Consider the following 24,652-nt stretch of genomic DNA (forward strand, 5'->3'; position numbering starts at 1 on the left):
CACGCCCCCGTAGTCGAAACGTGACGAACGTAAAGACTGGACAATCACTTGCTAGCACGCTCCCGCAGTCGGAACGAATAAAATTCAAAAGTGAAGACTGGACAGAAACAGCGAAACACAACGCTAGAGAATTCCTATGTGAAAATATCTGCCTAATTTATAAAAAAAAATAATAATAATAAACGGGTGAGAGAAAAATAAGCAACCTTTTTTTTTTTTTATCGAGATAGAGAGAAGAGATTAACCGACTGAGAAGAAGAAGATGTCGGAAAGAAAAAAAATATAAGTTTCCACCACCGGGGGAGGGAGAAAATTTGGTGGATTTTATGGATCTGATAGAAGAAGATTTATAGATAGAAGAATACCACCACCGGGAGGGAGAGAATTGGTTTGGTGGTCGCCGGCCATAGAGAAGAAGAGATGCTGCGGCTAGGTTTTATTAGGCCATGGAGAAGAAGAAGAAGAAGAAGAAGAAGAAGAAGAAGAAGAAGAAAAGATAAAGAAGATGCACCACCGAGGAGGGAGAAAATTCGGGTGATGTGCATGAAAAAGATAGAAAAAAAATAAATATTAGAGTACCACCACCGGGGAGGGAGAAAATTGGGTGATCACCGCCATGAAGAAGAAAGGCGGCTAGGTTTTTTCACAGCCATGGAGAATGGAGAAGAAAGACGGCTAGGTTAAAAAACCTAAACCTGGTGCTCTGATACCATATAGAAAGAATAGATTTGGAGAAAGAGAGAAATAATAATTAGCAATATAATAGAAACCCCCACTATGTTATGTGTTGATTACATGGAATATATATAGAGTTTGACTAGGTAACTAAATCCTAACTAATCTAGGTAACTCAATCATACTAGAATCCTAATATTACAAGAATTTTATAATATAATATTCTCTAACATAAAGGATGACTTAATTAGAGCAATCCAATTTGGCACACACTTAAGATCACCCACAACAGCCTTAACAACAATTAGATGGGGCCGAACTATATATATATATATATATATATACTAGGTACGGAGCACCGCGCAAGGCCCGGTGTCCGGTAGTCATATTTGCACAAGTCGATCGGTTATTTCGACGGAGTTGGTGATGCGAATGCACCATGTGATACGGTGCAATCCCCAAAACTATGAAACAATTGGACGAAAATGAACCTTAATAACTTATCAGTTGATGTAACTACGAAAATGTATAGCAATTCTTGCAAATTATTTACAAATGCGTATTTGAATCCAACATAACTATTGTCGTTAAAAAATCTAATCCTACCAACATAGTCTATCTCTCAATGGTCGTATGATCTTAATATACAGTGCAAATGCGGCGCAGTAAGTACGATACGACAGTGTTTTAGAATAAAAAGGGGCAAAACCAAAAAAAGGGGAAAAGAAATGGGATGATGTGATAAGAATGAAAACTCAAGTATCTTGCATTAATCAGCCATGTGGCATTATTATATCTAAAACGAATCAATCATGTGGCATGATCCAAAATAAAGTCGAAACAGTACCAATAAAATTGAAATAAACCTTTACAAATTGTTCTCAAATTCACGAAGCAAGAGTCAAGATTTTATACTTTTACATAAAATTACCAAAATAGTTTCTATCGCACCCCTAAACCATACGAGAAAATAGTCCACAAGAAACTGAAATATTTTGCAACAAAATTTAATTAGAGTGAGGAAGAAAAACCTTAGCAGCGATGGCTCGTAAATACTTGGCTCGGTGGGCCCCAGTTGCGGATGACCAATCTTTGCCACCATTTCTGAAGAATGCTTTGCGAGCAGCTTCCACTGCAATATCAATATATTCAGCCGAAGCCGTTTATATCACCTGACATATTCATATATACCACATACGAGGAAGAAAAAAAAGGCATCAGTCATCACTCATCAGCCATAAACCCTACTCTTTACCTCTATTAATTGTAAAATAAAATAATATAAAAGTAATAATTCAATTTAATAATAAAAAATATATTCAATCAGTGGCACTCCTGTTATTTCCCTATCAATTATTTATGATCTCGCATCTCAGATTAGATTTCCCCTAATTTATCAAACATTTTACCATTTCCACACTAGTGAACTGAGATTTTTGAGTTCCGCTTACTTCAACGAATAGATCCACCAAATCATAAAACCGTCCGACAAAAAAAAATCATACAAATACACGACAAATTAAGAACCAAAATCTAAACTACTATGATTAGAAATGCAACAGAGGAAGCACAAGTGAAGAGACGAACCGATGGATTCTTCGGCGGCGGGGTTGATGATCGGATTCGCAAATTCCGGACATAAGTCTCATTCAAAAATTGAACACCTAAACCATTTATCCAATTCGAAGACGGAAAAGTCTACTCACCAGCTTCACAGCAACTTCTTCTCCAGTTTGTATATTTACTCAATGAAATTTAAAATAGCACATATATAAATATTTATATATAGTTTGCCTATAAAGAAAAAATGAGAAAAAAAATTGCCGATGAGATTACCCAAATAAAGCTCTCCAAAAGATTCGCTACCAATCTTCCTCCCCAGCTTGAACCTGCCTCCAATAACATGATCCATAATTGATTTGCTACAGATTAATTAAAACCTAAAAAGGTATTGTGGCCATTTTTTTTTACTTTACAATTACAACAAAACGTATCAAAAATCAAAAAATATTCAATGAACAATCGAGGCCTCAAATTTCTGCACACGCCTTTTAAATCTACTTCAAATCATCACCTTATACTCTTCATCTCAAAAATCAGCTATCAAACCTGCATCATCTTCCCATGGATTCCACACAACTACAAAAATATACGTATATAATACACGTTTTATTAAATAATCCGTTGCATTTATATATAAATACGACACTATGAAGTATATATATATATAAAATAAAAAAGAAAAATAACCTTACCAATTTCAGGAAGACTATCATCTTTGTAAATGGTAATAACTCTTCTAAGCTCAAGGTCTCTAATACGGATCTCATCAGGAGTGTTCAGGTATGCCCTGTCCAACTAAAACCGAAATTAAAAAGTGATTATAGATAATTAATTACACCAAACATAATTAAATAAACTTAGGTAATTAAAATACATCTTTATATTTATATATATGCATACTTCTTCTTCAAAAGTGAGTACACCAGCCTCTTCAGTGAATTGATCGTGATCCAGATAGTCCCGATAATCCAACCCCTGCAATCCTTCAATTCGAGTTGCACTGGAAAATGGATTATTAATTTAGTTAATTCACTGTTGCTACTATATATTTTTTTTAAAAACATTAATATAATATTGTCATTAGTATATATTAATTTACAGGATATTTGAGACGGAGAAGTAGGAGTGATAGGCAAATTTGAACGCGAAAGGCTCCCCATTAGTGTTGACATTTTTTACACGAGTTGTCATAGTCAGATCTCCGGTGGGTCCCAGGATAACACGTAAACGGAGCTCAAATCTGCAACATTAATTAAAACAGAGGAAATATATATATATAATTTCGATTATGATATTGTTGTATATATACCAAAATTATTAATTAAATATTAATTGTAAAGTACTTATGATTAGGCCAGTCTTGGAAGTCGTCGGGTTTATGATCGAGTAGAAAATCAACGTATGCATGATCGGGTGTCGGAGGGGGAAAAGCTGTATCACGTGTCAAAATCCATACTTCGGTTCTAGCAAATCCATGTTTCTCCAGGAATTCTTCGTCGAAAAACTGATCATGCATGATTAATTAATTATAGACCATGTTATTTTCTTCTACTTAATCAATATACACACGTATATGAAACCGAATAAACGCAATTAGGCAAATGGCGTCACAACGAATAAAAATAAGCAAATTAACCTTGGGAAGCAAATTGGGATGCCTCCACGAATCGGGTGAGGAGGTCTGTAAACGGCCTGGTAATTAAATAAAAATATGTTATTCGTTATCATTTTCGACAGCTGAAGAGACATGCAAATCAAGAATTAACCTTTGCAGAATCATGATTAAATCATGATTCAATCACTCTTAAATGTAGAACAATTCAAAAAAAGAATTAACTAATTCTCTTACTTAGATATATTATGCATGATTATATATATACAGTTAAGAACAGTAAAACAGAGCCCGATTTTAATTAGGCCGGTGATTAATTATCGGAATATACAACAAGATCGATCATCTCACACTAATTAATAACATAATGTACTAATCACAGAAAATTAAAGTTAAACAAAATGGTAATGATCGAGAGAAAAAAATCCCCTAGAAGAAAATAAAATACCTCTTTCCAAAATCTGACCTACAACCAAAATATACAAAAAAAAATTTTACAAAAATCAACCGAGTCTGGGCTTGGAAATTTAGATGAAGAGATTCGGAAATGGGTCCATCCGTGTAAGAAAAACAGGTGGGAGGCAGAGAGAAAGGGGGATTGAAGAGCGAGAAGAAACTGGGCTGAAGAACTTCTGAAAATAAAAGCAGAAATCGGGGCCCCACGAACGGCCGGACCGCGGTCGTAAAGGGTTTGCTAGAACGAGAGCTCCGTCGGAACCTGAACCGTAGAATAACAGTGGGTGGAGAAATAGAGGGGGGTGGCAGAGCGCGGTGAGCAATTGCGGCGGTAGAAGGAAAAGAGGAGAGAGGGGCAGAAATCGAGATTAAAAGAAAAGGGAAAAGAAATAGCAGGCAGCTTGAATGCACGAAGCTGATTGGAAGGAGAGGAAGAGACGACGGCGTTTTGTCAATAAACGGGCCAAAGGAAAAGCAAAAATAATCTGGGGGCGGAAGAAGGGGGCGATCGACATATATATATACTTAATTAATATATATATATATATATATATATATATATATATATATATATATATATATATATGTTTGTGTGTGTGTGTGTGTGTATTTCCATTTCAGTTGCAATGGAAAACAAATGTAGCTTTTGCATTAATACAGAATTCTTATTGTTGCTCGCCACCATGGTATTATTCTTTTACATGAAACGGCGGCGAAACGACCGTACGATGAGTCGAAAACGAAAATCAATAAAACACCGTCCTCTTCCACCGGGGCCCACAGGCTACCCTATCACAGGCTGCCTGCCCGAAATGATAAGGAACAGGCCAACTTTCCGATGGATACACAAACTCATGCAAGAAACGGACACAGAGATCGCATGTGCATCCGCCTCGGAAGCACCCACGTCATCATTGTCACCTCTCCGGAACTTCTAGAGAGTTCTTGAAGAAGCATGACCTAATCTTCGCCTCCCGGCCCCACTGCATGTCGGCCAGGCTCACAAGCTGCAACTACCTCTCGACGGTCATTTCTCCAATTGGAGATCAATGGAAGAAAATGAGAAGAATTCTCTCCTCGCATGTTCTTTCGCCCTCCATGCACAGAAAGCTTCACGAGAAACGAGGCGAAGAAGCCGATCATCTAGTTAGATACGTATACACGCAATTATTATCTCCTCATAATAATAATAATAATAATAATAATAATAATAATAATAATAATAATAATAATAATAATAATAATAATAATAATAATAATAATAATAATAATAATAATAATAATAATAATAATAATAATAATAATAATAATAATAATAATAATAATAATAATAATAATAATAATAATAATAATAATAATAATAATGGGGTGAATTTGAGAGTCGCGACTCAGCATTACTGCGGCAACGTGATTAGGAAAGCGGTGTTTGGCAAGAGGTTTTTCGGGCCGGGAAAGGAGGATGGTGGGCCCGGATTGCAGGAAAGAGAGCATGTTGATGGGTTGTTCACAATACTTACATATCTATACGGTTTCGCAATAGCCGATTATGTTCCGTGTTTGGAGATTTTCGATTTTGATGGATATAAAAAGATTATCGGCGATGCACTTGATAATGTGAGGAAATATCAAGATCCGGAGATTACGAACAGGGTGGAAATGTGGCGAAAAGGGATTAAAAAGACAGAAGACGATATTCTTGATGTTTTTATTAACCTCAAGGATTCAGAACACAACCCCTTGCTATCAGTTCAAGAGATTCGAGCACAAATTACTGTAAGATCGAATTTATATATCCACTTCTCTGAAATATCAGTTTAGCCCTCCTAGATGGTATTAATTACAATTATGCCCCCATCTCAAAAAGAAAAAGAAAATCAAAATCAATCATTGGACAGGAAATAATGCTAGCAGGAGTGGATAATCCATCAAATGCAGTGGAATGGGCAATTGCAGAGATGATCAACCAACCACACATTTGATACGATATGTTATTTACTATATTATTTAATTATTAGTTTAGTTAGTAGTTTATTATTAATTAATTAGATTAGTATATTTATAATATATATATGGCCGTGAGTTAGTGGTTAGGTTAGATATTAAGTATTTTATTAGTATAGTTAATTATGTCTCCTAGTTAGATTAGGATTCTAGGGTTTTATTATCTTTAAATAGTCGTCTTGTGCTAGGGTTTTATTATGAAGAGAAATAATAAACAAGAGTTTTCTTACGGTTTAGTAAAGAATTCTTATGATACACAAGAGATCGCATCAATTGGTATCAGAGCGAAGTTGCGATTAACACCAACGCTTCGTTAGCAAGGCAGCGATTACATCAAAGCTACGCTGGAGCAAAGTTGAGATCACATCAACACTTTGCGAAATTATGTCGTCCGAGAGAAAACGTTTAGAGCGATTGGAAAAATCCGTGGAGGAGATACGGATTGGTCTCCAAAAACTGCTCGAACAAAGTCAAGGACGGATCCATCACAAAAGCCGAAGGGACCGCCGGCCATCACCGCCGCTGCCGCTGCCGAGCCTATCGCTGGAGGAAGAGGAAGAGGACGACGATGAATTTTTCAAAGAGCCACCGCCGCCGCTGCCGATCCTATCGCCGGAGGGAGAGGAAGAGGACGACGATGATTTTTTCGAAGAACTCCAAATATTTTTGAGTTCGCCGGAAGAAGAAGAATCGGATTCAACTGAGATAAAGTGGGACGAAGAGTCGAAAGAAGAAGAATCGGAGTCAACTGAGGTAAAGTGGGATGAAGACGAGAAATTAACCAGGGAGGAGAACGAAGAGACACAGTGGATATTAGGAGATTTCCATGGTGCTCAAAAGAAAAGAGACGAAGAAGCGTCAGTAATTGTGAAGGAAACAAAATTTGAAAAGACAATTGAGACGACGGTTGATTTGTCGGGTAAGAGATTGAGAAATTTCGTTCGGGCAGATGGACTCATATTTGGAAAAGAGCTCAATTTTTCATCATGTTTTTCGGATTCAATCGGAAAGCAATTCGATGGCGTCAAGCATAGATGGAAACACAGAAAAGAGAGACGATTATTGGGCAGAACCTTGAGGACAAGGTTCGTTTCAAGAGGGGTGGATTGATACGATATGTTATTTACTATATTATTTAATTATTAGTTTAGTTAGTAGTTTATTATTAATTAATTAGATTAGTATATTTATAATATATATATGGCCGTGAGTTAGTGGTTAGGTTAGATATTAAGTATTTTATTAGTATAGTTAATTATGTCTCCTAGTTAGATTAGGATTCTAGGGTTTTATTATCTTTAAATAGTCGTCTTGTGCTAGGGTTTTATTATGAAGAGAAATATTAATGAAGAGTTTTCTTACGTTTCGTAAAGAATTCTTATGATACACAAGAGATCGCATCAATCTTAACCGAGCCTGTCGAGAATTGGACAGTGTGGTCGGCAGGGGCAAAATGGTCCAGGAATCAGATTTGCCTAACCTCAACTACGTGAGAGCCTGCGTGAAAGAGTCCTTCCGATTGCACCCAGTATCACCATTCAACGTCCCCCACGTGTCGACGGAGGACGCCGTCGTCGGCGGCTACTTCATCCCCAGAGGCAGCCACGTCCTCCTCAGCCGCCCCGGCCTGGGGCGGAATCCTAGGGTTTGGGAAAACCCGCTCGATTACAACCCCGATCGGCACATGGTTGAGGTTGAATCGGCGCAAGTTGAGCTTGTGGATCACGATCTGCGAATTTTGTCTTTTAGTACTGGGAGACGAGGTTGCCCCGGCGTCGCGCTTGGCTCGACCATGGCGGTGATGCTTCTGGCTAGGCTCTTACATGGCTTCAATTGGACGGCGCCGCCGTCGGCGGGCGTCGACCTCGTTGAGTCGGAAGGTGATTTGTTGTTGGCTAAGCCGTTGGTTTTACACGCCACGCTGCGTTTGGAGCCGTCGGTTCTTTTGAAATAGTCCAATTTGTGATGGGCCTGGGCCTGGACTTAATATTTATATATTTAAGAGTAAAAAACAGTTTGCCCCCTAAACTATGGGCCGATTTGCACTTTACCCCCCAAACAAAAAAAATTTGCACGTTTTTACCTGAACTCGTTAATTCGTTGCACGGTGCTCCCTAAACTCAATTTTCCGGCAATTTTAACCGGAATGTGAAAACATGTGCTTTGCACGTGAGATTTTGAGGTGTAAATTCGTCCCTTCACTTGCATCTTTAATATTAAATACAAATAAATATTAAAAAAAAAAGGAAAAAAAAAAAGAAAAAGAATAAATAAATAAAGGAAAAAGAAGCTGTTCGTCTTGTTCAAGCTTTTCTTCGAAACCCATCAATGGCGGCTGTCAAAGAACAGAAGCGCAGCCTGCCATAGTAAAAAACAGAAGCTTTTCGCTTCCTCCATTATTTTCGTCAAAATCCCACTCCCGAAACTCGACGAACTCCCTGAAAACGTAGAGGCAACAATGGACATCAATGGCGGAGAAATGGACTATCTCAAGAAATCAAAAGATCGGACTGGTGTTTTGGAATTTAAGGCGCTTGTGGGGTTGAAAAATCTACCCATCTCCAAACACTAGCTCTGATAATATCCTAATATAGCTCCACCCGTTCCTATTTCTTCCTCAATTCTGGTTTTTTATTTTCATTTTCTTTTTGTGTTTGATTTTGAATTTCATATGATCCGTCGCCAAAAAAATTGGTTGATTTGCCAGAGATTCTTGTTCGCTTCTGCTCCAGGGTTGAATAATCGGAATCGAGATTTGCATTTTTTGTGGTTTTAGTTGTGGATTTGCCCGTTTCCTGCAGATGATTGGTTTCTCTGAGTATTTCGTCTTGTGATATTTGTGTGGGTGTTAGTTTCGTTTCTAGAAATTACTGAGTTGGATGATTTAACCGAGTTTTAGGGTTTCAATTTTTTTTTAAAAAAAGGTAAGAGCTTGGTTGAGGATTAATTTATTAATATTTAATATAAGCATGTAAGGGCATCTCCTGTTGATAAGTGAATGTACGAAGATACCCCTGCAAATGTCACGTGCAAGGCACATGTTTTAACTTTCCGGTCAAATTTGCCGGAAAATTGAGTTCAGGGGGCACCGTGTAACGAATTAACGAGTTCAGGTAAAAACGTGCAAATTTTTTTTGTTTGGGGGGTAAAGTGCAAATCGGCCCATAGTTTAGGGGGCAAACTGCTTTTTACTCTATATTTAATTAAGCTGAAATTTAATTTATTAAAATATAGCCAAAATTGCACTTTTCCCCCTCAATAAAACATTATTTTAACTTCCCCCCCATATAAATACAACTCTGTGTACTTTCCCCTAATGTGTATTTCCAGTATAATTCTCGCTGGTTTATGGGTATATATATGTCATTTTACTTTTTCTGTTTTAAAACCCCCCTTTCATAGTTACTTAAGGTTCCCAAATTAACAAAAAAATCTTCCAAATCGATAAAATTCTCTTGCAAATTGGACAAAATTCTCTTCCAAGTTCGATAAAATTTGTTCATTGTTCTTCATAATCACGGTAATATGGGGTTGGAAAAGGTCAAATGACATGTATGGCCTTAAAGGACGAAATCATCCTTCCAATTTACTCAAACCTGACGAGAATTAGATTGGAAATACATATTTGGGGCAAAATGCACCGAGTTGTATATTTCGGAGGGCTATAGTCTTGTTTTTGCATTTTGATGGGGGAAAATGCAAAAATGACATTTTTAAGGGGGCGAATTGCAATTTGCCCTAAAATATATTAATATAATAAATCTTATTTTATATATAAAAGAAAGAAAGATTGGACAACCTTAAAAATCCCTAATGGTGTTTATGTAATTATTTATTTTTAATATTTTTTTCTACTATTTTTTTACTATAATTTTCAATAATTATCGATCTCATATTTTTCATCAATATATTTCAAATCTTAAGATATAAAGATAAAAATTCGATTTATTAAATCTTAATCTATATATTTGAATTATAAATCTTAATCCGCAATATTTTAAAAAATTAATATTATATATAATATGCATAATACTATATTATTAAATGTTACTATGTACTATATTTTCTTATTATGTATTAAATTGATTATTTCTTTTCAATTTTTAAATAATATCACGTGCATCGCACGGGGAAAAAAAATGTTAGTTGGAGATAATATGATGTGGCTAGATGAATAAAAACAAAATTATAAATAGGGAAAATTAACAAAATATTAAATAAAATAATAAATGCCCAAATTGTGAACAATTAAGCCTAATTTGTGATATTTATCAAAAAAAAAAGAAGCCAAATTTATGACGGTCCTGGGCCTAGAAAGATTTAGGGGTTGAACTGAAAGAACAAATAAGATTTAGGGGGGCAAATGAGAAAATAAAAAAAGCGACCATTTCAAAGCGGCCTTCTCGCAGAGCCTACACACGCACAGTATTGTTGGTTGGTATGGTTGGTTGCAATCTAAAAATAAAACAAAATAAAAATTAAATTAAATAAAAAAATGGGGTAGTTTTCTCTCTCATCGGTTCTAGTGAGAGAAAATCGTAGCAGTAACAATCCGATGGAGAAGGCGATGCGCGTTTTCAGCAGCAGCATTTTGACATCGTCATCGTTGTTGGCTATCGCCGCTGTGATTCTTATGCTGCTGCTCATCCTGGTCCTCATCCTCATCGCTTGCAAGTTCAAACCATGGCGCCGCTTCCTATCCACCACCGCCGCCGCCGCCCGCCGGCGTCCTCCCGCCTCGATCAAGGTTTGATTTTATGTTCTCTTCGGGAATTCGATTTTGGTGCCCTAATTTTATTTTTATTATCATGTTTCGTAATGATTGTTGTTGACGTTTGATGAGCTGCCCTTTCGAATTAGTGTTTAATTTATTAGTCAGAGATGATTCGTGAGTGCCTTTTTTTTGTTTTGAGTTGATTTTTCTTCTTCATTGCCATCTTATTGATTGTCTGAGGTTGAGATTAAATTAGCTTATTCTGACTTGTTTTAGTAAACCTTGTCCTTTTACCTGATTAATGTGAAGTTTAGATGTAATAAATTATCCAATTTTTTAGTCAAACCTTTTGTCTTAGATATGGATTGCAATGAATTTGTATGTTTTCGGAGGGTTATAGAACAGGGTGATGATCTCGATACCTTCTCTTGTGAAACATTTGAATTTTACGCTCTTTAAAGATCCTATTCGTCATGTTTCTGCACACTTTAACATTTTCAATACAGGTTGATGACATCGAGAGGCCTCTTATTTCGGGAGATTTGGGTATTCTTGAAAGCCAGAACAATGAGTCGATATCAAGTAACCCCACTGAGCAGGCTGGTTTTAGTTCGACACATTCTGGTGCAGTTCCACCCAAACAAAGGCATTTGTCTGCATCCTCCCAGTTGACACACAGTAATAGATGCTTATTGTTTTCTATGAATCTAATTTTATCAGAGTGTAGGGGAAAAAAAACTTAGTCGTTACGTATTTCAGGTGATAGTTTTATTCTCGATATTTCAAATACTTCTGAGGATTTCGGTCAGACGCTTAAGCGTCCAATTGGACCAAACCAGTTTGCTGAACAGAGGAAACATGAGAAACGAGAAGATGTTAATTATAAGACAAGATATAGTGCAGATAAAGACACTTTCAAAGACTTTATTCCCACTTATAGTACAAACAGAGGTAATATTCTTCTGCTGGTTGCTCGAATTCCTAAGTTGTAGCTATTGTTAGTAGAATATATAAAACATGTGATCATGTTGTTCTCTTAGAAGTGCAGGAAGTATTCTCATGCTGGATGTAATTTCTGGTCCTTCTCGCGGGCTTCAGTATTCTGTACAGTCAACTGATACATCCAAACTTCCTGTAACTATGGGGAGAGTATCGCCCGGTGATTTAATACTAAAAGACTCTGAGGTCTCTGGCAAACATGCAACAATAAATTGGAATGTAAATGTAAGCTTACCACCTTGATCCATTATCTAATATATTCGTATGTTTATGATTATATATAATTGACTTCATGTTTTTGTAGAAATTAAAGTGGGAGCTGGTTGACATGGGTAGCTTGAATGGTACAATTTTGAACTCCCAAACAGTCCATATTCCTCAATCTGGAAGCAGACATTGGAGTAATCCAGTTGAGCTCTCGAGCGGAGACCTAATAACTTTAGGCACAAGTTCAAAGATTTTGGTAATAATGTTACAGCTTTGTGGACTTGTAATGCGGTGGTTTACGTAAATGTTTATTTATTCTGCCATTTATTTGTTGCGGCAGGTCAATATTACAGCTCAAACAGAATGCAAGACACCTTTTGGGATAGGTACAGCATCAGATGCCATGGCACTGCGTCGAGGAGGGAAGAAGTTGCCCATGGAAGATGTCTGCTATTACAAGTGGCCTCTTCCTGGAATGGATCAGGTTTTGGAGTTAAACCTCATATTAGAGATTTATGTACAGACTCTATATGTCTGTTATATTTTTGAATTCCCCTGTTGCAGTTTGGATTGTTTGGCATATGCGACGGACATGGAGGAGCAGATGCAGCCACATGTGTTAGCAAGTTAGTGTTACCCTTCTTTGACTTGAACTCCTCTTCTTTATTGTGTGTAACAATTGTAATATAAAGCTCCTGACATAAGAGGCCTTTCTAGACTTGTTTTCTAAACAATCAACATGTTTTTTTTTTTTTTTTTTTTTTTAATCTATAGGAAGATCATTGTCTGCAACAGTTATATTAAATGTATGTAAACCCAATTTATCCATAGGGAAATGATTGCCATCACTAAGGAAACATGACCTAGTTTTTTTATGTACTGCTTTTTGGAAATCGTGTATTACACTTGTAAATGAAAATTGCTGCTATTAAATATCTACAGTTTGGCGTCAAATAGCTGTATGGAAAGAATTTTCTGGTCCCTCGATACCAACTTAGATTATGGCATTTTAACTTGAAAGTTTAAACCTCTTTATATTCGTGAATAATTCCAGAGTGTTCAGACATTCTTATGTTATACTTACTCTTGTTTTGTCTTCTACCCCAGAATAATGCCTGAAGTAATTACTGGCATCTTGTCTGATTCATTTAGAAGGGAGAAGGTTTTATCTCAGTGTGACGCTTCTGATGTCCTTAGAGAAGCATTTCATGAAACAGAAGCACGTATTAATCACTACTACGAGGTTTCTACTCAACATTTCTATATTTGTTCTGTTATCACTTATGTGCAGGCCCTCAAGAAGCTTGATTTGAATTTATATTATATTTACTTCATAAATACCCTCGAGCTGAGCCATCGTAGGATTTTTTTCTGATCTTATTGTGGAAAAATGTCATGTTGTATTTACTTGTAATCTTTTTTGTTCAGTCTCAGCTATTAAAAGAAAGGAATAGGAACTGTATAAAATGTTAATTTGTTCTTTTCCCCCTTTCCCTTTCCTGGAATAGCATCACGCATGGATGACTACTAAATTATAAGTAACTTTTAACTATATAATGAACCAAAGAGGGGTGTCAATAACTGACAAAGTTAGGTTTAGTTGCCATTTAAACATATTGTATAGAAGATACTTATTCCCTCAATCTGAAAGTAGTTGATAAGTTGTTGCGCAAATCTATATTCTGGTCACATGTTCTTTCATGGTTTTCCTTTTGATTAGCATGGTTATCAATATGCTTTCATCACTTACGTTAAGTTCATTAGTTTGCTGTACTGAAAATAGAACTGCAATTAGGTTCTTTAGTTTACTAATGCATCTCCTTTGATACTTAAGGATGTAGATTTTGCTGTAATATTAATAATCTTTCAGGGTTGTACTGCTACGGTGCTTCTGGTTTGGGTTGATGGCCATGAAAATTTCTGTGCGCAATGTGCAAATGTTGGAGACTCAGCTTGTGTTGTAAAGTAGGTGATGATATTTATTATGCTTACATTTATTGGGAATTTGCTGAATATCGTATCAGTTTTCCAGACTATTTACTGTACCATATGTTATTTATATACACAGAAAACTATAGCTGACTGGACTCTCCTTATATATTTATTTTTTTGGATGACTAACTGCCATACGATGGTAATACTATTATTTGGTTTTCGTTTCAGAACACAGTAAAATGCCATTTTTGGATAGCTGGTAGGTATAATTAGTTGCTTGTCATAATATTTCAATATGCTTAACTTGATAGAGATTTCTTTATTTTAGCTCACACCTGATCAATTTTAGTGAGAAACCATGTGAATCCGTATATCATGTGTTGAATGAGAGATCAACTTCGTAAGCATTCAATTGCAGATTGCTCCTCAAGCATTATAAATACTTATAAATTAGCTATTGGTGCTTTGTTGCCCCTAGGAAAGAGATCCTTTGAAAGTTTGAATTAGAGGCACAATATAAAAGAAGTCTGAGATAATGGATTCTTTTACTCTTGTAATCAATAATTTCGTTTGCTCTTACCCGATTCGACCTTTGTTCTGGCAGTATTGAGGGAAAGCAGATAAAGATGACAGAAGACCATAGGATTGCCAGTTATTCTGAAAGGCTCCGTATTCAAGCATTAGGAACGCCTCTGAGAGACGGGGAAACTCGAATATGCGGTGATAAGATTACAGATTTTATCATTTATTTATTTGTTTATTATTTTTTTTTTGTATTTGTATTTGAATATAAATTTCCGTGCTTCCATTCAGGTATAAACCTCGCCAGGATGCTTGGAGACAAGTATCTTAAGGAGCAGGATATTCGATTCAGTTCAGAACCATTTATAAGTGAAGTTGCACATATAGACCAATCAAGCAATGCTTTTGCTCTAATTGCTAGGTTAATATGCACGACTCACTCTTTATTTGATAAACGCATAAATTCATTTATTTTCTCCAGTTTTCTTTTCTGGAGAATTTCTCGAGTCTAAACTCCGTTCGTCTTAGTTATTAAATTGTGTTTGTTTTGGTGTAGTGATGGCTTTTGGGATGTTATTAGCATCAAGAAAGCAGTTCAGCTAGTGCATCAGGTATTTCTATCTCTTTTTTCTCCCGATACTTTAATTTTCGAACAGTGCCTTCAGTTTTTCAATCGAACATTATTAAATCTTCCTCTTACAGACAATGGAGAGAAACGCAGCAGACGAGGAGAATTCAGCGGAAAAAATAGCTAATTTTTTGTTGAGTGAAGCAAGAACACTTCGTACAAAGGACAATACCTCTATTATTTTCTTGGACTTTAGCACCAGCCGAATCCGTTCGTGTAAAACTTGATCTCAGAACAATTTTCGAAGAGTCTTAATTTATAATAATTAATTATTCTTTTTTTTTTTTCTTCTTCTTCTTACCATTTTAAGCTCTGTGCATGTGGATGGATCTCTTTTGCTGCTGTTCTTGCACTGAGTTTAATTTGGATTATTTTGTACATATATATTGCTAGTCTTTTTTATACTGACTTGGCATCATAAACCCCAGTTATAATTCTTGAAGAGAAATAGCAATTATATGAGAATATCAACTTCCAAAGAAATTGCCTGCTCTTATTTTTAAGTATTCTTTTATTAGATTTTTTGATATGGAATTTTTGAATTAATTTGATGTTATATTGTAGGGCAAATTACGGCCACGTCTTATTTGGGTAATTACAACCACCCTTTTCAACTATCTATTGGTTTACGAAAAAATCTCTAATTCAATAGGTAAATATGACACCGTAAAGGTGTACGTGTAAGATAAGACATAATTGAGGGGATGATTATAATTATTTTTGTAATTTGATCTTAGTTTGGTGGTGTCTATAATTTGCCCCTTTATTGTAATATCACACTTCACATGTTAATTGAGTGTCTAGTGTAATTTTTTTATATACATTTGTTCTATGATATACCTCCTAAACTAGTTATTCAACCAAAGAGAATTGAAAAGTATCATTGTATTAAATTAAAAGTAACTTATATTATATTCATTCATTGTCAAATATAAATCAAACATAATATTAATAAATACCATGGCATTAATGGCATTAACTGTAAATATATTAAGGCTTCCTTTCTAATGAGAAAATAAATGAAACAGAAAATACAATGCGCATCGTACCACAAGAGAAGCACACAGTACAACCGCCTGATTAAAACCCCTATGTTATAAACCCTTTGGAAAATGAAAACCCTAATCGACACCTCAATACAAATTGACTGCTAAAACCGGAGAGATAAATGGGGAAGAAGGAGAAGAGGGAAGCAGAGCAAAGCGATGCAGCAATCGGAAATGGCGATTCTGAATCTCACGAAAAGCATCCAAAAAAGAAGAGGAAAAACAAAGACAAAGTTAAGGAACTTGAAAATGACGTCGTTTCACTGTCAGCTGAAATACCCACCATCACCGTTGCTATTCCTGGCTCCATTATCGACAATGCTCAGTCCCTTGAACTCGCTACCCGCGTAAGATTTTTTGTCTTTGATTTGCGATTACATTTTTTGTTTTGTTTGAGTTTATCGCTGGTGGAGTTTGTACTCGCTCGTTGAGTTTTTGTTGATTTAACTATTTGGGAATTATGTTGGAGTTTTGAATTAGTTAATTAATACATTTTTTTATGGATTTGTTTCTGGAAGTATGTGTTTATAGCATTTCTATGTTCACTGTGTTACGGAGTAATTAACGAACGAATATTATGCCGTTTTGGTTTAATTTTGTGTTCATTTTTTTGATTTATTTACAGTTGGCTGGTCAAGTTGCGCGTGCTTGCACAATCTTCCGAATTGATGAGGTCAGTCTCTGTTAGGTTTTGATACGATCGTATTTATCTGTCGGAAAATCAGATGATGCAAAAATAATCATGTCAGTGTTAAAGAGAAACTGAGAACATATTTTCTTGCTTTTGTTGATTAGATTGTTGTATTTGATAACAAGAGTTCATCGGAGGAGGACGCCACAACCGAAATAATGGATAATGATTCGGGCGAGAATGAGAGTGGTGCTGCTTTCCTTATGAGAATTTTGAGTTATCTTGAGACGCCGCAGTATCTCAGAAAGAATCTGTTCCCAAGACACAATAGTTTAAGATTTGTGGTGAGTATCAGTTATTACATCAGCGTTTTTGCAGAGAATAGTTTCAGTTTTGGAACGGTTTTTCAAAACCCTTTTTTGCATTTCTGCAGGGTCTTTTACCACCCCTTGATGCCCCGCATCATTTGCGTAAACATGAATGGGGTTTGTACAGAGAAGGTAACATTCCTAAAACCCATTCTAGTTATTTACTATGCATTAGTTTGAGAAACAGTGTTTCATGTGCTTTGACTATTCAAATATTTTGTGTTTTGGTCATGCATTAATCGTGTATATATATGTCGGTATTTTTTTCGATATATAATCGTGTGCTTTAGATTCTTTTTTATGATTTATTTCGTTGGATATATTTGCAATATGGTCAAACTAAGTTTTAGTCTCCAACCTCTTTTAGTTATTATGTAGGTAAACCATCTATCTAAATCCAAATAGTTCATATGTATGGTGCAAAGTCTGTGCAAATGATGGCATACACTTGATCGCTGAATTTTCAGGTAAGTTCCTGTTGACAAATTTGAATTCCTGATGCTCATTACTTTGCACCCTATATAAGTTGTTTGGGTATTGGATATGCACACTAGATAGTTGTATGTCATTCTCGTGTTTTGCCTGGGTAGAAAGTGTTTATGAACCTATTTTTAAATTTATACACATTTTATTAGTCTTTTTCTTGAAAATTGGATAAAGTCTGGGCATATGATGGCTTACACTTGATCGCTGAACTTCAGGTAAGTTGATGTCGATAATATATTTTGCTGATGCCCTTGACTTTTCCCATCCCAAGCAATATAGTTAGTTTTTGATTTCAGACCTAGATTTTGTTTTTCTCATCTACATTATTTTCACTGAATTTCCTTCTTGCTTAGTTTCGCTGAACATTGAGTGGTTAATATATTATGAAGTAATTTGTTACTCTTTCTGTATGTATATAATCTTGTGAAATGTAGTGTGAAAAAGAGAAATCTCCTTTATCTGGGTGTAATTAATCCATTGATATCTTCCTTGTAGGCATCACACGGGAAAAGCAAGATCGAGGTTCTGTGGGGACCGCTGTTGATGTAGGCCTTACCAAGGTATCATCTTTTCTTGTCTATGTCCATTTTCTTTATTTCATTTATCGCCTCATAATTTTATTTTCTTTACTTTAAAACTGATTTTTAAAGGCCTTCGTATGCAGAATGTAATGATCGACGAAGTAATTGAACCTGGAACAAGAGTAACAGTAGAGATGGGAACGAACCGTAGTCTAGATGCAGGTGAGTAGCCCTCTTTTATTAGCCACATCACAAAAGCATGAAAAGTCTAAATTGTCCCTAATAAAATCCAGAATGTTGCAGGTCCAAGGAAAATCGTCCCTTCTTCTCGGCCTAGAGAAGATGGAATGTACTGGGGGTATAAAGTGCGATACGCTCCCAACATTAGTTCAGTATTCAATAAATGCCCATACAAGGTCAATAACATAATTTTACGTTTAATAAAATTTTCATTGTTCTTTCTTTTTTTTTTTCACTCACCTTTTTTTTTTAATTATTTCATTTGACAGGGAGGATATGATCATCGAATAGGTACCTCCGAACATGGCTTAGTTATTACTTCTTCAGAGCTTTCTCTACCATCATTCAGGCATCTTTTAATTGCTTTTGGCGGACTTGCGGGATTGGAGGAGTGTGTCGAAGAGGATGATAATTTGAAGGTATTTTTCATTTAAAAACCCCTCTAATAAACTTTTGATCTTAAAAAAAAGTCGGCGAAAATTTAGGCGAACACTAAAAAATTCAAGAATGTTGTGTAATTGCAGGGGAAAAATGTGAGGGACATGTTTGACTCATATCTAAACACGTGTCCTAATCAAGGAAGTAGAACTATTCGAACGGAGGAAGCAATCTTCATTTCTCTCCAGTATTTTCAAGAGCCAATTAGTCGTGTGTCGAAGAGATATCAGTAGTTTTTGAACTTGGCTGAGAATCGGACATCTTCGAATAGGTATGCTCGGTTCTTTTTTCCTCCCAAAATTCTGAAGCTAGTCGATCTTGACGAGGCAAAATTTTACGAAAGAAAATTGTTGTATGTGCTTTCTAAATTTTGATGGTTTTCGCTATGTTATGAATCCATTTGGTAATAACTATTGTTAGGTAGTTACTAAATAGAAAAATAATGGTTTTGACCAATAATACTATTAATTGAGATGTATGATTATTGTTAATCAGATTGTTATTGACAATTTTAATAATAAATCGAAAGTATAATGATTATTGTTTTACAAGAATGAAAAGAAAGTATAATAAAATAAAATAAAAATTGTGACATTATTAAAGTTTGGTCAAATTACGGCCAACCCCTAAGGTAATGTTAAATTGTGAAAACATCCCTAAACTATGTATTGTCCTACATGTTCAATTTTACAGTGTCAAACTTACCAATAAAAGGAGGCTTTTTTCATAAGAAAATAGGTAGTTGGAGGGTTATAGATGGGTGTTTTGTAAATTGATCTTAAATCAGGGGTTTGGGTGTAATTTATCCATTAATTTATTATTATTGGTACAACATGACAAATTTTGGACAAGTGACATATATATATATACTAGTATATAAATATCAACGGCTTAGACATCAGCAAATCTCTCTCCGCCTGAGCCAAGTCAACCCTCGGCGGCACCGCCCAACTGAACCCCTGAACCAGCTTAGCCAACAGCATCACCGCCGTTGTCCTAAAGAAACTAACAATTTATTAAACATTATACATATTTAATATAAGATTTATTCAAATAATGATAAGAAGATGCATTAAATTCATTTCATTAATTGTAATCAGTAATCAAACCATAATGAAAGTCCATACTTTTAATTTATTATTAATTATTAATTATATAATGCAAAACAGTTGAAAAACAATCTCGCCTGCTGCTCTGACCGGGTACGGTATAATTGGTTTTGTTTCCCGCGTTAATAAACAAAGTATCTCTCTCTCTCTCTCTCTGCCATTCTTTTATATTCTTTTCTCTTCACCAACTTCATCTCTTTCTTGCACAATTCACCCTTATACCTGACCCATTCAACCTCTCTCTCTCTCTCTCTCTCTCTCTCTTATCAACTCCATTCAAATTCTTTTTTGTTTCTTTTTTAATGTCTATTTCTCTCTCTAAAGACTCGATCTTCTCTCTCTTCCATGTCCATCTTTCTTAGCAGCATTAATCAACCGTGACGATGATGTTCACCCCTTTCCTCTTCCTGCTCTTCCTCTTCCAGCTGCCTGTTTCCTTTTCTCAATCCTCCAGAGGTAAACTAAAACCAATTCCTTCTTCTTCTTTTTTTTTTATTTGTCTGGGGTTCTTTTCTTTGTCATTTCTCGTTGATTTTGAGGACAGCCCAATCGAATTCTTGGCAACATTTGATCTGGGCTTGCCTTTTTTACAATTAAAAATCAAGTCTTTGGTGTTTTCTTTTGGGGTTTTAGGGTTTGCTATTCTTTTTTTTTATTTTATTTTTTTTTGTAGATTCTGAGGACAGCCAAATCGAATTCTTGGGAAATTATGATGTGGGCTTGCATTTTCACCATTAAAAATCAAGTCTTTTGTGTTTTCTTTGGGGGTTTTTGCTTGTTATTTCATTTGTCGTTTTTGGTTGATTTTGAGTATAGCTCGACCAAATTCTTGGGAAACTATGATGTGGGCTTGCATTTCACCATTAAAAATCAAGTCTTTGGTGTTTTCTTTGGGGGGTTTTGCTTGTTATTTCATTTGTCGTTTTTGGTTGATTTTGAGTATAGCTCAACCGAATTCTTGGGAAATTATGACGTGGGCTTGCGTTTTCACCATTAAAAATCAAGTCTTTGGTGTTTTCTTTGGGGGTTCTTGCTTGTTATTTTTTTTTTGGTGAACTTTAAAGACAACCCAATTGAATTCTTGTGAAATTTTGATCTGTGCTTGCATTTTGACCATTAAAAATCAAGTCTTTGGTGTTTTCTTTTAGTTTTTCGGGGTTTTCCTTTTTGCTGATTCTGTGATTTTTTTGGCAGGTGTATTTATCGATTGCGGAAGTAATGATGGGCTCTCGTTAAACGGTCTGCAATGGGTTCCAGACACAGGCTACATATCCACAGGGACTTCCAAGAATATTGCAAGACAAGGACTTGTCCCAACCCTTGCCACTGTCCGTACATTTCCTCTCCAGGACAACCTATTCAAGAAGTTCTGCTACGAAATTCCCGTCAATGAACGCCGTACGATGAAACATTTGGTCAGGACCACATATTACTACGGTGGAGTAAATGGAAATGGTAACCCCCCTGTTTTTGATCAAATAGTTGATGGGACATTTTGGAGTGTGGTGAACACAACTGATGAATACGCCATTGGGGATTTGAGTTATTACGAAGGTGTTTTTATGCCTACGGGGAAGAATTTGAGTGTGTGTTTGGCTGCAAATGTGTACACCGATTCAGACCCGTTTATTTCTGCTTTAGAGGTTGTGCCTTTGTGGGATCAGTTGTACAATTCCACCGATTTTAAATCTTTTGCTTTCAGTTTGGTGTCAAGAAACAGCTTCGGATATGATGGACCAGTCATAGGGTGAGTCTTTTGCCCTCTTTTTACTTTACTAAGTTCCGTGTCGATTGACTCAATCAGTTTTCTTTTTTTTTTTTTTTTGGATATGATCAACGGAGATGCTAAATTAAATGTCGTTCCAATTTTATTGTTACCGTTCATAATTTTAAAAATAACGAGCCACCTTCAAATGTGATTTCAACCCTTTTTAAGTCCAAATTTGGCAAAACTCATAGCATTAAATTTGTAGTCCTTTGAGTTCGTTTTCTAATCCAACTTGAGTCAGCTAAATCGGGTGTTGGATGAGAATGTCATGCATACAAAATCTTGGATTACAATTCCCGTAAAATTTGAAACGGCATTTATCATTTCAGTTTCATCAAACGTACGATTACTCACTAGGCATATCGTTTTTTACTCAATCCAGATTTCCAGATGATCAATTCAATCGATATTGGGAGCCATTTGGATTAGACGCATTCCCCCAATCAAGTTCAAGAAACCTAGCTGTCTCGGGTATCTGGAACCTTCCGCCCGCAAAAGTTTTTCAGACACGTCTGTCAAAAGGGCTCGCCGAGCCCCTGACACTACTTTGGCCCGCGGGCCCCGTTACCCCCCAATATAATTATTCTATATATCTCTACTTTGCGGACGATCAAACGGTGAGCCCGAGAACATTGGACATTAGCATAAACGGTGTTCCTTATTACAACAACTTGGTCGTGGCGCCAGCTGGCGTCGTTGTGTTTGCCAGCCGGTGGCCACTTGACGGAATTACGAATTTAACCTTGACTCCTGCTCCTGGTTCGACTATGGGCCCACTGATTAATGCTGGCGAGGTTTTTCAAGTTCTTCCTGCCGGAGCGAAAACTCTTCCGCGTGATGGTACGGTTTCTGCTCCTATATATAATTCTCTGTTATCGGTGTGCGACTCTATTATTTGTTTATTTATTTATTTTTCCTTGCAGTAATTGCTATGATGGAGTTGAGAAGCAGTTTCCGGAACCCTCCGGCTGATTGGCACGGTGATCCGTGTTTACCGAGTCAATATCCGTGGACGGGAGTTACTTGTCTTGAAGGAAGGCGAATTCGTGTGGTATCTTTGTAAGTTGGATCTTTCTAAATAAATTTTTTCTATTTTTTATTTATTTTGTTTGCTCTAAACTACAAAACATTATCTAACTCGTTTTTTTTTATTTCGGGACAGGAATTTGACGAGCATGGGTCTGTCGGGATCGATTTCACATCTTATTACCAGAATGACAGCACTGACTAGCATGTGAGCGAATTATATTACACAATCTTTTTTTTTTAAGATAAATGTTTCTTTCGTTGATCGATTTTTCTTTATTTTTGTCGACAGCTTCCTTGGAAACAACAGCTTGCACGGAACGATCCCGGACTTTAGTCCATTGAAGGGATTGGAGATTCTGTGAGTGATGATATCTATTATTCGTCTTTCCGAAATTATCGTAACATCTTTTTTTTTTTATTTTTTTTTTTTGCTTAATATGCTCCACTTTCGATTTCAGGCATTTGGAAGACAATCATCTAGGTGGAACAATTCCTCCATCTCTGGGGAACTTACAATATTTACGCGAGCTGTAAGTTCGAATCTCATCGGCTTTTGAATTTTTTCAATTTTATTTATTTTTCGTTTTAATGATTTTAATATTTGTTTTTATGTGGTCAGCTTCTTACAGAACAACAATCTAACGGGTCCAATCCCGAGCAACCTTATCTCGAAACCTGGATTGACACTAAGGTAACTTTCGTCTTTCGAACTTAGTGTTCATTTTTCTTACAGTCGACTTTTTTTTTCTTAAAATTGATCGACTTTTTTTTTTCTATTAGATATACTCCTGGAAATCCATTTTTGACACCACCACCTTCATAAGATCATTCTTCCATCTTCATACGAGATATTACGAAAAGAATTTTGCTCAAGTATCCAAGGCATCGTACGGTTCGTTTCGCTCAAACACATTTTTATTTTATTTTTTTGTCGAGATCAGCGATTGAATTATTATAAAAGCAATTATATATATTGTTTTAATCTTATTTTTTGTATCAATGGAAGTGTTCATTCTGCACCTCTTAACAGACAAATTTGTGGCAATATTATTTTTTATTTTTTATTTTTTATTTTTTATTTTTTATTTAGTTTGTATATTATTATATTTAGGGTTGTATATCATGTATTAAGGATACATTTACTATAGATCAGATGTCGATTAGTGCTACAGTTTTCCTGTAAATTTCCTGTCTGAATTTTCTTGTATCTTCTTGATGATTCAATATATATATATATCCAACGTAGACATCTTGGTACCGTTCAAACTAAGATAGCCCCCCAAAATTTTCGAAATTTAGTAACGTACGATCATTATTAATAATGAAGAGAGATAATTACGTACTTGCCCTCTTCTCCAGCCAACCAATGTAAACTTCCATTCGCAAACTTGGGCGGGCGACTGCAGTTTCGCAGATGACCCTTGTTGAAATTCTCGATTTTCTTCCAAGAACCGGTCTTGAAACTATGCATATGTGTCTTGTAGGGATGTGACCGGTTTTCAATGCAGACAACCTTGTAGTACTCGTCGGTGGATGACTAGTCGTACCCAAATCCATATATTAAACCACGTAGATTTGTTTCATTGTCGATAAAGGGAGGTTCAAATTCCTTGATAACTTTTCTGGTTGAAGGGTTCCATAAAATTAACGAATATATTAAAGCGACGAGTATTAGCCCGTTGCACGATCCTATGAATCTCAAAC

The 24,652-nt window shown here is 35.9% G+C and overlaps 4 protein-coding genes, 2 non-coding genes and 1 pseudogene across 8 annotated transcripts; 6 read left to right on the forward strand and 1 right to left on the reverse strand.

Annotated features, from left to right (window-relative positions):
- Nucleotides 1-1,490: 1,490 nt before the first annotated feature.
- LOC105962249 (putative glucose-6-phosphate 1-epimerase) lies at nt 1,491-5,449 on the reverse strand. The gene is made up of 9 exons (XM_012986551.2): nt 5,311-5,449; nt 4,299-4,316; nt 3,875-3,930; nt 3,582-3,742; nt 3,338-3,478; nt 3,139-3,238; nt 2,931-3,033; nt 2,263-2,814; nt 1,491-1,847 (listed from the first exon to the last, which is right to left on the reverse strand). The coding sequence occupies exons 1-8, from the start codon at nt 5,447-5,449 to the stop codon at nt 2,765-2,767; spliced, it is 768 nt and encodes a 255-aa protein (XP_012842005.2). The 3' UTR covers nt 1,491-1,847; nt 2,263-2,764.
- A 174-nt stretch (nt 5,450-5,623) lies between these two features.
- Nucleotides 5,624-8,412, forward strand: LOC105962258 (phenylalanine N-monooxygenase-like; annotated as a pseudogene). Its single transcript, XR_016029838.1, has 3 exons — nt 5,624-6,079; nt 6,202-6,291; nt 7,719-8,412. The product of XR_016029838.1 is annotated as a phenylalanine N-monooxygenase-like (transcript).
- Nucleotides 8,413-10,714: 2,302 nt separating this feature from the next.
- KAPP (kinase associated protein phosphatase) lies at nt 10,715-15,795 on the forward strand. The gene is made up of 13 exons (XM_012985979.2): nt 10,715-11,054; nt 11,528-11,699; nt 11,781-11,972; nt 12,070-12,245; nt 12,325-12,483; nt 12,568-12,711; nt 12,792-12,853; nt 13,335-13,470; nt 14,098-14,192; nt 14,767-14,882; nt 14,976-15,105; nt 15,241-15,295; nt 15,387-15,795. The coding sequence occupies exons 1-13, from the start codon at nt 10,863-10,865 to the stop codon at nt 15,537-15,539; spliced, it is 1,782 nt and encodes a 593-aa protein (XP_012841433.2). The 5' UTR covers nt 10,715-10,862; the 3' UTR covers nt 15,540-15,795.
- A 534-nt stretch (nt 15,796-16,329) lies between these two features.
- Nucleotides 16,330-21,485, forward strand: LOC105961731 (methyltransferase C9orf114 protein). 2 transcript variants are annotated; one of them, XM_088813283.1, is made up of 10 exons: nt 16,423-16,705; nt 16,984-17,031; nt 17,154-17,333; nt 17,423-17,489; nt 18,339-18,403; nt 18,508-18,586; nt 18,668-18,780; nt 18,874-19,023; nt 19,129-19,313; nt 21,346-21,485. In XM_088813283.1, exons 1-9 carry the CDS (start codon nt 16,481-16,483, stop codon nt 19,273-19,275), a joined length of 1,074 nt encoding a protein of 357 aa, XP_088669409.1. In that variant the 5' UTR covers nt 16,423-16,480; the 3' UTR covers nt 19,276-19,313; nt 21,346-21,485. The 2 variants fall into 2 exon arrangements, with proteins under 2 accessions (XP_012841442.1, XP_088669409.1); XM_012985988.2 differs by lacking the exon at nt 21,346-21,485 and having other exon boundaries at nt 16,330-16,705; nt 19,129-19,564.
- Nucleotides 17,797-17,860, forward strand: LOC148764869 (small nucleolar RNA snoR101). The gene has a single exon (XR_016029975.1). It is a non-coding gene; the product is annotated as a small nucleolar RNA snoR101 (small nucleolar RNA).
- Nucleotides 18,032-18,093, forward strand: LOC148764870 (small nucleolar RNA snoR101). The gene has a single exon (XR_016029973.1). It is a non-coding gene; the product is annotated as a small nucleolar RNA snoR101 (small nucleolar RNA).
- On the forward strand, nt 20,243-24,132 carry LOC105961741 (Leucine-rich repeat (LRR) family protein). The gene is made up of 9 exons (XM_012985999.2): nt 20,243-20,607; nt 21,346-21,898; nt 22,302-22,759; nt 22,843-22,978; nt 23,082-23,153; nt 23,238-23,306; nt 23,407-23,478; nt 23,568-23,639; nt 23,729-24,132. The coding sequence occupies exons 1-9, from the start codon at nt 20,535-20,537 to the stop codon at nt 23,769-23,771; spliced, it is 1,548 nt and encodes a 515-aa protein (XP_012841453.2). The 5' UTR covers nt 20,243-20,534; the 3' UTR covers nt 23,772-24,132.
- Nucleotides 24,133-24,652: the final 520 nt, after the last annotated feature.

This window comes from Erythranthe guttata, chromosome 14 (assembly GCF_056151865.1).
Source record: "Erythranthe guttata isolate IM_541 chromosome 14, IM_541, whole genome shotgun sequence".
In the NCBI taxonomy this organism is placed as follows: Eukaryota; Viridiplantae; Streptophyta; class Magnoliopsida; order Lamiales; family Phrymaceae; genus Erythranthe; species Erythranthe guttata.